General features: G+C 47.8%; 1 protein-coding gene across 1 annotated transcript in view; it reads left to right on the top strand.

The window, feature by feature from the left end:
• The window catches only part of auh (AU RNA binding protein/enoyl-CoA hydratase), a 46592-nt gene that overhangs the window by 25771 nt on the left and 4928 nt on the right, over positions 1 to 15893 (top strand). Inside the window, exons 7-8 of the mRNA XM_035391748.1 lie at positions 12192 to 12379; positions 15803 to 15853. Coding sequence (XP_035247639.1) covers positions 12192 to 12379; positions 15803 to 15853 — 239 coding nt within the window. The remainder of the gene's footprint in view (positions 1 to 12191; positions 12380 to 15802; positions 15854 to 15893) is intronic.

The following is a 15893-nucleotide window of genomic DNA, read 5'->3' as shown; positions in this document are numbered from 1 at the left end:
TGTACAGTCTATTTAAAAGCCATGCAGTCAGTGACCATGGTAGCTATCATAGCTACAGTACTAGTGGAAGACGCCACATGTTAGGCTTGCAAGCGAGCTGATCTTATGTGAACTGTTCGCCATTACAGTCGATAGCGAGCTGATCTTATGTGAACTCTTCACCATTACAGTCGATAGTGAGCTGATCTTATGTGAACTGTTCGCCATTACAGTCGATAGCGAGCTGATCTTATGTGAACTGTTCGCCATTACAGTCGATAGCGAGCTGATCTTATGTGAACTCTTTGCCATTACAGTCGATAGCGAGTTGATCTTATGTGAACTGTTCGCCATTACAGTCGATAGCGAGCTGATCTTATGTGAACTCTTTGCCATTACAGTCAATAGCGAGTTGATCTTATGTGAACTGTTCGCCATTACAGTCGATAGCGAGCTGATCTTATGTGAACTGTTCGCCATTACAGTCAATACTAGCATTTCTTAATGACAATGACATTGGCCTTGCTCCCTGTCATTTGCTTTCTGTTATAATTCAAGCAGGCTGTTTCATTGTTTGGAGACAAATATATTTAAAGACTCCAATAACTGTGTGTTACTTTAATGAGTAATAATTGATAACAGTAAAATTCTGTGAATTGAGCTCGTAAGTTTTTCCCAGAAACGTTAAAAATTTCCATTTGCCGGTTACTCAGCCGATCTCATCTGTGTCAGAGTGGTTCATTTTTATTATTAGTCATCATTATTCCCGCACCATTGCTTGTGCGCCAAATTGAAATGAATCTCTTGTATAATCACAAACAGGTTTCCAATTAATGTTATTGAATTTGGGCTTACCGACTTCAAATATAGAGTGGGAGTAAAATTGGTATTTTACTTTGACAACTTTTTTTTGTCTAACCCTTCAAGGAACAGGTTTTTTTGGAATGTTTTAGAAAAATTTTTATTCTAAATTGGTGTTCTAGAACTTCACAGCTTTCAATTACCAGTCATGATTGCGCAATTCAAACTGTCCAGGGTGTAGTCCTGCCTCTCGACCAGTGCATGCTGGGACAGGTTCCAGCACCTTCCATGACCCTGACCAGGGGTGTTTCTTAATACCAAGAATGCAAAGAACGGACTTGTGTTCTTGGGGAGAACGTTCTTGCTAGTCGTTCTTGGAAGACTGAACTCGCAAGCTCACAAGGACAGAGAACGCTGTTATATGTATTTGAGATCCCATGCGTACTTGACAGTCGCTGTCCTCGGTGTAGCCTATTCCAGTTTCTTTCAAAGGCTGCTTTACATTGGTTTGGGGTATAGTTTTATTTAAATTGTAAACTAGCGTCAATTGTAGGCTACTTAAAATATCAAAGTGAACAAAACGTCTCTTTTATGCTCTGTTCTCTAGCTCGTTAATACGTGTCAGTCGCTTAATTCACAGTTGCTTTCTATACCGACAAAAATCTACCTGGCACTTTCAGCAACAAGGGCAGGCTTGGATAAACCGAAGCAGCCAACCAAGCGTCAACAAGTTAGCCGAGCCATTCCGATCATTTAAAATTGCTCTGGATATCAGCTAACAACTTCAAGTCAGCGTTTGCTACAGCACACAACTCCGCTTGCCTCTGTTGATGCACCCCCTCTACAACAGAGGCTAGTACTACTGGCTACAAGCCGATACTTATTCACAGAAGCTGTATTTAAAATGAGCTAAAATGCAGCTATTTTAAGTAATATTTCGTAATTTCGTAATATTTATTAGTGAGATGAGAAAAAAAAATTGTGACCGTTCAGTTGTCTTGTCTGCCATCGCGCAATGAATGCTGGGATATTTGTGTTGTAAAGTTCATACAAGTTACCAACCGATGCATCCTCGGTAAAATGTGAGTGTCAAGAACACTTCCGGGAATTTTAACCGTTCTTGGCGAAATGCGAACTTGAGTATTGGGACAGTACTTGGGCCCGCAAAAGACGATGTTTCACAAGGACACAAGAACACAAGTACAGACAAGAACGCGTACCGAGAAACAGCCCGGGAATAAGCGGGTGTTGATAATGGATGGATGGATGGATTGTGACATCAGCATTGGAATGTTCTGTTAAGAATACATTCCAATCATGTATTAGTGATCTCACACTTTAAAGGGTTAAAGCTTGTGCTCATCTGAGACCCTGGTGTAAACTAATTCAGGACAGAAGATGGAAACTTGATGCGACCCTCACTCATAAATTATCACAGGAAGGCTGACGTGATAGCCAAAGCGCAATTTTTTGCGACTAAAAATGTTGCATATCATTAGCGGTTGTTTGTACGGTCCCAAGTGTGTACACTGCTGTTGCGTGATAAGCGGCAAGAACTGCACTTGATATTTTGTCTTGGTGGATCAGCCACAGTGCCTTCATCCTGTCTAGGCTGCGTATTTTACTGTATGGATCAACTGAGCCTATACACAGTACCAATAATCTGTGGACACTGCCAAGTCCTGATTGTTTTCATTATTTATGAAGGCATAATATAATTATAATACTCCTGCAGTTACCCCTCTTATTCAAGTGGACATTATTGTGAATAAGGGGAGCTTATTTAGGATGCCATTCTCACCGCGGTCTTTGGACCGGAAACCCAGTCACCTCTGTGGGGGAGCAGCTGAAGAGGGAAAAGGTCAAACGTCAGGTAACGTCAGCAGTCGATCCGCAGGAAGTGTTGAGAGAGCGCAGGGATGAAACGGAAGGTGAGGCGTTGTGTAAGCTGGCGGAATCGATGCCAAGCGGAGTGACAGTGCTAATGAAGGAGAAAGGCAGGCGCGCCAAGTACGAACAACTTTTGACCTTCAGTGAATGCCTACAATAGACTGCAGAAAAATGTGGACAAGGTCACTGTGACGTCACCCATTGACTCTCCATGGGCTTTGTGAAAAGCGTTTTGAAGCCCGGGAAGTGTAGTTCGTGGGCGCTGGCAATTTACTGATACCTGTAAGAAGTTTTTAAACCTCTTATTAAATCCCTCCTAAATCTACACTTTTTTTTGGCTGAATAATTTGAATTCCTCATAACTAATTGAATTTCATGCCGGTAGCCAGTTTAGTTGCCCTTCTTTGTACTTTGCTCCAGAGCCTCTGTATCTTTCTTATAAATGTGCAGTGCAGTTTATAAATTAAAGTAAAACAATAAAAGAAAATGGTAAAATAAAATTTAAATAAATTTAAGGCAAGTCTTAAATAAGAGTGAGTCGCTCTGTTCAGCTCTCAACTCTGACGGCCAGTAAATGCAAGTGAAACATGGCTTGTTTTCTTCCTCTCAGCAAAAAAAAAAAAAAGGAACATGAGTTCCCATGAGTTCACCTCCCATCATTCTGGTTGAGATGCACAAACAGGAAGTCCTGCTGATTTCACGAATTAACACACCTTCAAGCAGAGAGACGGGAACTAATTGGTGAAATGGGCAGGTAAAGTGATTGGCTGGAATAAAAAACCTACAGACACTCAGCCATCCATGGCACATGATTGGACACCACTTCATGGTTTGAAGGTTTGTGTGACTTCACTCGACACAACAGTCAGACTATATCCAATAACCCCCCCCCCCCCCCCCCCCCCCAAAAAAAAGGAGGTGGCGGGTTTCGCAGGCTTGTTTTGTTTTGCCCATTGAATCGGGCAGCAGCACAGGAAGAAGAAGTCGATGTTTTCTGTGGGGCTGAACTTGAGTCATTGTTTGAGCTGGAACAGAAGGGGCCGCACAAGCCGGAGTGTTGAGTAAGCGAACGGCGGCGGCTGAGGTCACCCGTCTGTCTTAAGCGGGGTAAAGTACAGCCGCGGTGGGGGGGGGGGGGGGGTGCACGGAGCCCAGAGCCCAGCCGCGCGCGCTGTTTGCATACTGGGGGGGGCAGCTGGGCAGTGTGGAGTGGGTGTGGGGCGTGGAGCCCAGCCGTTAAATCTGCTGGTTTAAAAAACAATAGCGGGGGACCGCTTCACCCTTCACGAAGCTACTTCACCTTCAGTTGCTTCAGAATTTCTCACTGATTTCTCTCACTGGTTCGCTTTGTAAAAAAAAAAAAAAAATTAAAAAAAAAGTCTCTCTGGTTTCTTTTTTTAACAAAGTGCCCAGACTGTCCAAGAACCGAAAAAGAAAGCATTTATGTTCCCACCACGGAAAATGTTGTGTGTCACCCGGCATTTTACCGAGCGCTCCTAAAATAAACCTGGTCCCTGAGGGACGCGGGCGTGTTCCGCTGACCCAGTTCTGGGGTCCTCACGTGTCCCGGGGAACGCATGGACCTGGCCTTGGGGGGGGGGGGGGGGGGGCAAGGCAACGGCCAAATTCTGGCCATTGTTACCTTTTTTTTTTTCTTCATCTTCCACCGGTGTATTTTTAAAGTGCTGTGTGTTTATGAGGCCAGTGGAAAATAGTGCTCTTTGTGCTGGTGGCCTCAGGAAGGTCACAAATGCTGGGAGCAGGAAGCTTTAACACAAAATTATTATTTTTTTAAATTTCGTTGTTATTGTGGAAGAGAGCTCTCGCCTTACTTCGTTAAATTTTATTTCAAAACTTTTTTTCTTCTTGACATTTTAAAAAGCGGTACTTTGTAATGGTGCTGGGTAGGAGTGTGTGGGTTCTCTGGTCCTTATATTGCCAGGTTTGGGCTGTGGGGGCGAGCGTGGAAACCCCAGAGTAATTACCCATCCCTGGTAATTAAATGGCAGTCGTTCTGTGCTGCTTAATTTTCGGCTTACTCGACCCAGGCTCAGGTTGCTTTGTGTTCCTGGAATACCCGCAAGACGCTACAGGAAAACCGCTGGAGAAGCTGTCTCAGCGAATCGCGCGTGCGAGCGTCTTCTCAGCGATCGGATTGGCTGAGGGACGAGACGATTCGGCTTCCCGGTCCCGGGACTCATTTTCATGTTTCCCGTTTTTACCGCGCACCGGGAGGGACCTGCTCGAATCTCAAACCCGCGAAAAAAAAAGACTGTTGATTTATTAATAACGCGACACCGCGAAACAACGTTTATTTGACAATGAGTTACTCAGTAGCTTTAAAAAGTCAAAGGATGTTCAGTACTAATCCAAGTTGTTCAAAGCAATAAACATCTGCGATGGTGTTACCCTTCGTTAGAGATTAATGTGAACTTGCAAGATAAGTACATGCAATAGAGTGCAGGGAATAGAGTTCAGTTGTGTTGAGAAATTAACACGTTTCATCATTTTTTGGTTAAAGCATGAAGAGAGACCAGCTGACCAACTGTCATCTTGGTCGAGCCTTTCTCAAGGGTGTGATTACTCGTTGGACGACCAGAAAACGTTAGGAAATGTAGTTCCTCCTTTTATTAAGTCATTTGACTTAACCCTTTGCAAAGTAGTTTTTAAATGTATTTTTATTTTTCCGTCAGTGTTCTAGAACTCCATTGTTTTCAGTTACCATTAGTGATTGTGACATCAGCATTAGAATGTTCTGCTAAGAACATTCTAATTGCATGTTTGTGACCTCACACCTTAAAGGGTATGTGAGCCAAGTGGCCGTTGCCCCCTGCCCCCCCCCCCCCCCCCCAATCACTCAGCCGATCATTCGGGGGGGGCGGGGGGGTTGTGGATTTAGCATCGCTAGAACCTTCAAACCACGTGATTCCATGTCACATGCACGGGCTGTTTCTGCCTGTGTTCATTCCGTAGTTCTAGTTGTCAGTATTGAACCTGCTGCCCCCTTTAAAGAACCTTGAAGGGGTTATTTTTAAATTCTGTTTCAATACTTGAATGAAGTGGTGCATCTCTTTGCTCTGATGACACGCTGTGTGGAGAGCGTAGAGAGGGTGCCGTGGCTGATGGCGGGAGCCTTTCTCTGTGCCGGAGAGCCAAACGTGTCCTCATCGCCGGAAAAAAATGAGCGGAATGCAAAAATCAGCTCGTGGCTGAAAGCGAAGTTTCATTTTTAGGCTGGGGGAAGTGCTACAGCACCCTGAGGTGTGAGTGGGGACCTGCCATCGCTGTAAAGGAATCCTTTCTTTTTTTAAAACTCCCAACAAAAAAAAAAAAGCCTGTCGACTCCTGTTTGTTCAGCACTGCACAGTTTCTTAGGGTGAGGTTTGCCTGAATTTTATTAAGGTCTTGTTCTTGGGTGGTTTTTTTTGTGGTTTTTTTTTTTTTTTTTGGTTTTGTCTCGTCCTGTTCAGTAAGAAATGGTGGTGAGGGAGGGGTGAGGGCAAAACCGAAATACTGAAAAAAAGATTGGGCTGTTTGGGAGAGGGGGGTGGGGGGTGGGGGTTTGGTGGGAAGGAGGGGGCAGACATCTCTAGGTGCTAGAGCCCATGCTGAGAACTGAGAATAACCCAGCGCCACGAAAATCTCCGGCACGTGTCCCCCTCTCCGTCTACACAGTTACCCTCGACCCGCGGGACGAGGCGATTTCACAGACCGCAGGAAGGCGAGGGGAAAAAAACAAAACGAAACGGCGATTTAATTACTCCACTATTAAATTGTGATAACCGCAGACGTCGTCGACGGCAACGGCGGCGTCAACAGAAGTGGGTCAAAGAAAAAGAGGTCAAGAGTGTAAACAAATCCAGACCCAGAGTGTGACCCAGAAATAGCCCCGGCGCTGTAGGGCCCCGTTGCCTAGCGATAGTCGGCGGTAACACAAGCTCTTAAAACACAACCTTTGGAAAAGTGGGCCAAACCTGAGCAGCATAAAGGCTATTCAAGAAGCGGGTCTCTGTCTGTAACCGTATATATATCCCCGTTCCTCGTTATAAATAGAGAGAACTGGAACAGCATTGTTGCCTGGTTCCATGCTGGGATGTTTTTTTTTTTTTCAAAAAAGCTTATTTTTAAAAGAGTTTTGTTATTGTGTTTATGTGAACCCAGTCGTCCGAGTTTGTGTTTCGACCCGTTATTTTTACATTTGCACCACTGCCATCCTGTTTCAACAGCTCATTTCTTTTAAACGAAGGTCCTGAATAAATTCCATCAGGTGTCATTTTTCTGTCTTGCTGCCTGCTGTCTCGTAGTCTATCACTTCATCCTGTCTATTCTTCTTTCTGTTCTTTCCTATTCTTCTTTCTATTATTTCTGTTTTTTTACATTACATTACATTACATTACATTACAGGCATTTAGCAGACGCTCTTATCCAGAGCGACTTACACAACTTTTTACATAGCATTTACGTAGGTTCCTGGTTTTCTGTGTTTCTCACGTTCGCGTTTACAGTTCAGTGAAACTGGAGATGATCTTGCAGATGTTGATAAACTAACTTGTGGGTTTGGTAACTCAGGCGCTGCAGTTCCTCACGGGCGACATCCTTCTCGTAAACTTATCGTGCACGCCCCCCCCCCCGCCCACCCACCCCCCCCACCCCTCCACGCTTATGGACCCGGGCAACCAGCGTTACCGTGGTGACTGACAGACTGACACATGACTGGCTGACTGATGTTTGGCCGGTGCCGACACAGACGCGGAAATGCGTCTGAAAAAAGTCTTTAAGCCTCGATCCGGCATCCAGGGACCGACGGTGCTGAAATGTGACCTGTGGTGGTGAGGCCCCTTAGCGTACAGTACGAAAACCGGTCCAGGCGCTAACGCTACCTAGCGCGCCGCGCGTGTAAACAGCACTTTCTGAGAAAGCCGGTTTAAAAATATGTCTGGGAATGGCAGGACATTCCAAGAACAGTTTTTCCAAATAGCTTGCAGCCTCCTTCTCGGGTTATGTGGTGCATGACCGAGCCCGTTTTCAGCCCCCCCCACCACCCCCCCCCCCCCCCCCGCACTTGAAGCCTGCTTTTCTGAACTTTGACATTTCTGAAATGAGGGCAATTCTGGGAATGCAACACATTCCATCGCTTCCCCTGCCGACGCCCGCTGCGCTAGTGTTGCACGTGCCTCGAGGCTGCGCTACAGCGGGCGATCATGTGGACGTGCGTTGAGCCCCGACCCCCCCCCCCCCCCCCCCCAACCTCCCACCACACCCGCGTGTCTGAGCGCGCACATGCAAAGCTTTTTACGTTGTGCAATCTGACACTGCGCCGTTTGCCAATGCATAAATAAGCTCGGTAAGCCAGACACTTTTTTTTTTTTTTTTTCTTCCCCCTTACATTTTTGATGATGCAACAATTTCTTAGAATTGATTGCAAAACCACAGCTGTATAAAGAGCCTTAACACAGTGTGTTACACAATGTTATGCAGTGGTTACTCAACGCTCTGGCACCATCACCGCTCTCAGGACTTACCGAAAGGCTTGTTTTTTTTTTTTTGTGTGGAAGGACTGTTTCGCGCCTGATTTACCATAAGAATTAGTCCCATGATGCAAAATGGGAATCGTAGCTATATATAGAGGTGTTTATTTCCCTTGCGTTTCAAATTAAGTCTTGAAATATGCCCGCAGAGGATATTGCCTGAGAGAGATTACAAATCAACTTCTTTATTTGACGTGAGCGCTGGTTCCTCCTTGGTCCCTGACTTGGAATTGCCAGGAAGGCAAAAATAGAGCAAAAGCTGACAATCCCAATCTGGCAATTTTACCTGTTTTTGTTTTGGTTGTGGGAGAAAATACTGTATTAATGCATTTAATTGTTTGAGGGAAGATTGTTAAGGGGCGACATAGCTCAGGAGGTGAGAGCGGTTGTCTGGCAGTCGGAGGGTTGCCGGTTCGATCCCCCGCCCTGGGGCGTGTCGAAGTGTCCCTGAGCAAGACACCTAACCCCTAATTGCTCCCAACGAGCTGATTGGTACCTTACATGGCAGCCTTTCACCGTTGGTGTGAGTGTGAGTGTGTGTGTGAATGGGTGAATGAGAGGCATCAGTTGTAAAGCGCTTTGGATAAAAGCGCTGTGAAAATGCAGTCCATTTACCATTTTGTCGGCGAAGTGTTGAGATCGGACGAGTTCCTCTCGCGTCTGTCCTCCCGTGACCCGTGCCGTTGCCCCATCGCGACCGCTGGGGCGGCCGCCGCTCGTCTGGGTCCGTCCGCGTGCGAACGAACGCTCCCCTGTCGCGGCCGCTTGCGTAACGGCTTGTGCAAGAGCGCAAAAAAAAAAAAAAAAAAGCGCGGTCATCCCTGCCGAAATTCATCCGAAACACCGAAAATGGCGGCTCGCTCTTATTGTCTGTTTGCGGCGAGGGTCATCCCCCCCCCCGTCCCCCAGCAGGTCAGATTATGGAACGTCCTGGTCCACGTTCTAGAACTGGCGGAGTTTTACTGCGCGGTATGCACAGCGCTGTATTAGGTCAGCACATTGGACTTTTGGGCTGTTTAAAAAATAAAATAAAAATTATTATGGGCACGGTGCTCATACGTTCCTTTTTTTTAATAAAAAACCAAGACCCACTTGATCTGGACTCTCCAAACAAATATAAATCAATAAACATGCCAAAAGAAGAAGAAGAAGAAGAAGAAAAAAAAGGCTACCAGTTATTTTCTTTGTTGAAGCGCCACCAGTGGTGGTCATGGTCGTACCCTGGCCTTTGGCTGGAGTTGAGGTAGCACACGCACACACACACACACACACTCGCACGCACGCACGCACGCACGCACGCACACGCACACACGGACACACACACACACACACACACACACACACACACACACTCACACACACACTCACACACACACACACACACACACACACACACACACGGACACACACACACTCACACACACACACACACTCACACACACACACACACACACACACACACACACACACACACAGAGATACAAACTCACACAAACACACCTGCGCATTCACATACATGCATGCACACACATACACACATATACACATGCACGTGCACGCACAGAACACCCAAATGCACACAAACTGTCACGCGCACACGTACACACACATATGGACCTGGATACACAGGCGCACACACACACAGTCACACACACACACTCTCACATACACACTCTCTCTCTCTCTCTCTCTCTCTCTCTCTCTCTCATTATTTGCAGTTTTTGCGATCATCTGTTCAGTATTTCTGGACTTCCTGATTTAATTTCAGAAAGGCAGCAGTTTTATTTTGGCGCTTTTTAGCCGGAGGAAAGTCAGCACACTCGAAACACTCAAAGGCCGTAGTTACTGCCCCGCTACCTCCCGGCCTCCAAACCTGCGCCTGATTGTTCTAAACTATTAAACATTCACGAGGGCGCGAGAGAGAAAAGCGCGTCCGCTGCTGAACTAAATGAGAATCCGTTTCAGGAAAAGCTTCGTTAAACTGCCGAAAGTGGCCCCTGACCAAGGCCCTGAAAGTGAACCGTCTTGCCCTGAATTTTCCCAGCAGATTTGCGGGACGGTCGGTTTGCTCAGCTGTGAGACGTGTCTGTAATTATGTTTCCTCACGCGTTCCTCGTCTGTCGCCCTGTCTGTGTTAACCCTGCATTTCTGGTCAACAACAGTGTCCAGCATTAGATAAGCTTCTTCTGCATCCCTGGCTATCGTCATTTTTGGTGGTAATTTTTTTTTTCAAAAAAATTCAGATGAACCCCATTTCAAAGAGGTGCTGTGAAAATGACTAGTCCTCTTTCTGTGTTGCACGTCAGGAAAAATATGTTTTTAACTTTTTTTATTTGAAAAAGAAAAAAGAGAGCGGCAATTTGAGTGAAGTTTGATTTTAAAGCGTAGCCGACTTCATCGGTCTCCACGACACTTCCCACAGACGCAAGCGGGTCGTTTGTTAGAGCCGACGGGACCTGACAGCGTTTTGGGTGTCGGGGGGGGGGGGGGGTGAAGTGTTAGGAGAAGGAGGGGGATTCGTTATGATGCATAAATAGACGCACGCGTTACCAGACGCGTGGGGGGGGGGGGGGAGATGAGATTTTCGACGGGGGGGGGGGGGGGGGGGGGCGAACGGCTCCTCCGTCGTGCCTCCGCGCCAGCGTCCCGCGCACCGCCGCCGCTGCCAGACGCTAATTCGGTCCACAGCGTCGAGGTGTTTGATGACGCTGGAGCCCACAGCGGGCAGCGAAATACGTCCGGCCGTCGCCCCGGAGTGGTCTCCACACGTCGCCGATGTAAATCTCCGCTCTGGAACGGGGGGTTTATTCACCGAATTAAACGGGACCGAGCGCTCTTTCCAGGATCACAGTGAGGGGCGATGTGAAAATCATTTTCTCTCCCCACCAGGGTCTCCGATAGGTCTTCTTTTTTTTCTTTCTCTCTCTCTCTCCGCTGGGACACGATCTTGTTTTCCGTGCGCCTACGTTTATTTCGTACATGTGATTGATGTTTGTGAGAAAAATGCAGCCTGTAAAAATAAGGAACGTAGCGAGTAAGCTGCAGGGAATTTGGGGGGGGGGGGGGGGGGGGACAAACATGTTTTCAATGTACCAAAATGCATATAAGTTAAGCATACGAAGCATTTAAGCCTTTAAATAAAACTTTCTAAATCTAGGCCTGCCATTAAGAGTATTGATGTCAAAATGAGGCCAAGGAAAGTCCCCTAAATTTGGGGCTTTATTGTGTGGACCTGTGAAGTGAATTCTGTCTGCTTACATGAGGTCAGGAGGTACGGAAGTTAATGTTCTTGAAGGGTTGAGAGTCTGTGGTCATTGTGGTTATTTCTGTGGGGGAACCCTGAAAAGTGCCAAACCCTCGGTGCTGTATAAGTATGGGGCATGCCGCCCCACCAAGCATACCTGCCATCTCAACCCAATTAGGCCAAATATTACATTTTCTGTTTTTCAGCCTTTTTTTTTTTTGTTTATCACAATCAGTTTCGTAGCGTCTTGTAATGTCGGTAGCCTAAGCAAGCGGCTAATAACGCTCTCTGTGACGTCATTGCATATTTTTTCATTTTCATATCGGTCTGCGTGAGTCATGCGCGTGATTCTGAGCGCCGGCTGCCCGCGCGGGCGTGCCGAATCAGCGCGGCTGTATTCATTCCGCATTGAATGGCGTTCAAAAACCCCGGCCGGAACCTGTGTGTGTGTGAGAGAGATAAAAGCCCATTGAGTCCCGTCTTTTTAGCTGCTTTTGGATCAGCCGTGTGTTTCCCTCTGTTGGCCATTTTTACCCTTAGATTGCATCTACCCCCCCCCCTCCTCCCTTTCAGCCCCTAGAGATTGTTTTTTAAAAAATGTTTTTTTTTTGTTTGGACGGTTGGACCGGATGTGCTATAAAACATGGGATCAGCGTGCCGGGCCGCTCCTGCACTGTTGCATTGTGGGAGATGTTTTTTAACGGTGTTCTGATGGCTCCTCTTCCTGTCTCCCCCGCCTCTCCCCTCAGGGGGTACCCAGCGTCTGCCCCGGGCCGTCGGCGTGTCCCTGGCCAAGGAGCTGATTTTCGCCGCCCGGGTGCTGGACGGGGCGGAGGCTCAGACCCTGGGCCTGGTCAGCCACGCCGTGGAGCAGAACAAGAGCGGGGACGGGGCGTACAGGCGAGCCCTGGACCTCGCCCGCGAATTCCTCCCTCAGGTGACGCCGGGGATCGGGGCGGGGGGAGCCGGGGGGGGAGGTGAACCGTTTGGCGACTCTGTGTGTGTCCGCCATTTGTCCTGAGCCTCAAACGGCCTTTATTCTCTTCACTCCTGAACAGTTCTGTTGTCCTTTGTGCTGGAGTTCGTCGTGAATTTGGCAAGCGTGTATACTGAATGAAGAGATAAAGATAAGAGTCAGCGTTAAGGACAGACTCCTATACGAGTACTGTTGGTTGAATAGCACCTCTGAGTCTGGCTTCATGTTAAGGGCTCAGAGTAAAGTTAGGGGTGTATGTGTGTGTGCTCTTTGAACCAATATGTGTGACAGCAAGTGGCATCCCATTAGGATACAGCTCATCTGTGTGGATGCAACTTACGGCCTATTAGTTATTGAACCCTGACTATGCCAAAGGTGACTGTGGCTGGCAGCCCTCAGGACAGCGCGTGATTGGCCGGCAGCCCTGCACGGCAGTACGTGATTGGCTGCATTACATTACATGAGATTTATTTGGCAGACCCTTTTGTCCAAAGCAACGTACAATGAGTGCATACTGAAGGTCATTGGAACCACTACAAAACACTGGTCCAATAAAGTACAATACTCATTATGTAACAGTTATTCATAGCCAAGAACATCCAGTCCAGTTCACACAGTAAGCATAGGCTAGGTCAGAAAGTTATGGTAAGTCAAACTAGAATGAGGCATGATGACGAGCTACAACATTAAGATAAAGATACAAGGGCAATATAAGTGCTGGATTGAGATACAAGTGTAACATGATAGTGCTAGAGGAGCAAGATAGACGGATACAGGTGATAAGAGTGATCTTAGATTGGGAGTGCCCTGCAGAGTAGTGATAGAGTTCGTCCAGGTACAGTCTGAAGAGATGCGTCTTCAGACCATGGTGGGAAATGGGCAGGGCTCGAGTGTTTCGTAAAAGAATTGCAGCCCTGCAGGGTGGCACGTGATTGGCTGCAGCCATACCGTCCGACACGTGATTGGCTGCAGCCGTACCGTCCGACACGTGATTGGCTGCAGTCCTACTGTGCGACGCGTGATTGGCTGCAGTGTTTCCCTGGGAGGGAGGGATACCGCCGCTGGGTTGGTCCTCGTCCCAGCGCACGACGGCGCCCTCGTCTGGTTGACTTGTGGCCGGGGCTTCTGGGATAGCGGGGGTGCGGTGGCTGAGGGTGCACCACCAGGGATTTTTGGGCCCAGTGAAGAGACCTCACGACGGTTGGGCTTCCTGTACAATTACAGTACAGCACAATTCTTTGAAGGTCACTGTCAGTCAGGGCCCCTTTGAATCATCCTAACCCCCCCCCCCCCCCCCCCCCCCCCCCCCCCCCCCGCCTGCCCCCCCCCCCCCCCCACTCCACCCATATGCCAGTCCTGTGCATGTCTGGCTGCTCTTTCTCAAAATAGCCACGGTCACCACAGCGAGGCTGACCTAGAAAAACAACTTGACTAAAAGAAGTCCGAAAAAAAATTTATCTGAGTTTGTTTCACGTTACTGGGTGACATCAGTGTTTTTCCCCCTATCTTTTTTGACGGTGGGGAAAAGCTTTTAGTCACACTGAAAATGGGAACAGTTGCGTGGGAAAGATTATGGAAATAAACAATAGCAGTGTGGGCTGCTGGGTACCTCAGTTGGTTAAGGCACCACACAGTGCCCCATAGCCCTTGGTCTCGGATTGAGTCCAGACTGCGCCACTGCCAACTGTGGACGGTTGCTCCCTAGGGTGGCCCAGGGTATGGGGTGGGTTCATTCGGCTCGGGGGGTCTGTGTTTCATCGCTGTCTAGCGACCCCTGCTGGTCGAAACGAGCGCTTGTGGGCTGCATGTAAAAGCAGCACATGAAAGGTCTTCCTCTGACTCCGCTCTGCGAGAGCTTGGCTGTAGTCTGCGGTGTGAAAAGAAGCAGCTGGTGACACCGTGCTTATCGGAGGGGACCCGTGAACGTCTACGCTCCCCCAAATCGGCAGAGGGGCTCGCGCACCAACCTGGCTTCAGTCGCAGATTATAAGGGGGCCGGGAAATTGACATGTTTAGTAACCCTGCATTGGGGGCCAAATTTATATACTTTTTTTTTTGTTTTGTTTTTGTTGTATTGCCATGTCTACTTTTCCACTTCCTTTATGGTTCGGCCTCTTCTAAAGACAAGGCAAAGTGCCGTACCTGTATTGCACAACTGAAGCCAGTCATCGTTTGGCGTTTCGTTCTGATACCGTATCAGTGTGTGTGATAAGTGCGTGTGAAGCCCTAAAGGATCTCAAGGCACAGCTTACACCTCTATTTGGGGTATGATAAATGCGTGTGAAGTCATGAGGATCTTAAGGCATAGCTTACACTCTTCTGTTTGGATTTGGCCTGTTGTTGCTTCATTGCATTCCTAATGCGCCTTCACTCTTTCTGCAGTACTCTTGCGTGATGCAGGCCATTGCTGAAGATTACCGGATTAGTGCGAATTGCTGGGAAACAGGGTTGTTACGGTGTATTTCCTGGTGTGTGTGTGTGTGTGTGAATAAACATCTCCTGCACTTCGGACGATGACGTGTTAACGTTTAAAAATATATATTAATTATGTCTGTTCATTTTTAAATTTTTATTTATTTTTTGCATCAGAGGTACATTGCTGTTTAAAAAGCTAGTCTTTGTCTGTGCAAAAAAAAAAAAAAGGCTACTGATTAGTGAAATACTGGAGCAGTTGTGAATTGTTAAATATTCAGAAATGATGCACCTTGAAAGAGCATCCAAAACTCTGTTATGTGCATACCTGTCAGAGTTACGCTCTGTTATGTGCGTACCTGTCGGAGTTACCTGTCAGGATGACCTGTAACGCGGTGTTCTGAGGGACTCCTGGTCGCGGTCGCCGTTGGCGTGTTCAGGTTCGGGGCACATCGTCAAAATTAATCTCGGTGTGAGGGAATCCCTGCCTCACTTCCTGTGGTGTGACCGAGCACACGGAGGTTTGTTTTAGCCCTGGGGGGGGGCTCTTGGAAGGGTTTATTTTAGCTCTGGGGGGGCCTCTCTGGAAGGGTTTGTTTTAGTCCTTGGGGGGGGCTCTTGGAAGGGTTTGTTTTAGTCCTTGGGGGGGGCTCTTGGAAGGGTTTATTTTAGCCCTGGGGGGGCCTCTCTGGAAGGGTTTGTTTTAGTCCTTGGGGGGGGGCTCTTGGAAGGGTTTGTTTTAGCCCTGGGGGGGAGACTCTCTGGAAGGGTTTGTTTTAGCCCTGGGGGGGGGGGGGGTAGGGGGCTCTCTGGAAATGTTTGTTTTAGGCCTGGGGGGGGGTAGGGGGCTTTCTGGAAGGTCCGGGTCTCTTCTCATAAACATGCATGACGTGCGCGTACAAACACCTCTCAGGTTTACTCACGCTGTTTGTTTCTTTTTTCTTTTCTTTTCTTTTTTTAAACTGACTGCAGGGGCCCATTGCAATCCGAATGGCCAAGCTCGCCATCAACCAGGGGATTGAGGTAAGTCCTTCACGTCCTCAGCAGATATCAGTACTCACTC

This window comes from Anguilla anguilla, chromosome 14 (assembly GCF_013347855.1).
Source record: "Anguilla anguilla isolate fAngAng1 chromosome 14, fAngAng1.pri, whole genome shotgun sequence".
Taxonomy (NCBI): domain Eukaryota; kingdom Metazoa; phylum Chordata; class Actinopteri; order Anguilliformes; family Anguillidae; genus Anguilla; species Anguilla anguilla.
This window is presented reverse-complemented; position numbering and strand designations above follow the sequence as displayed.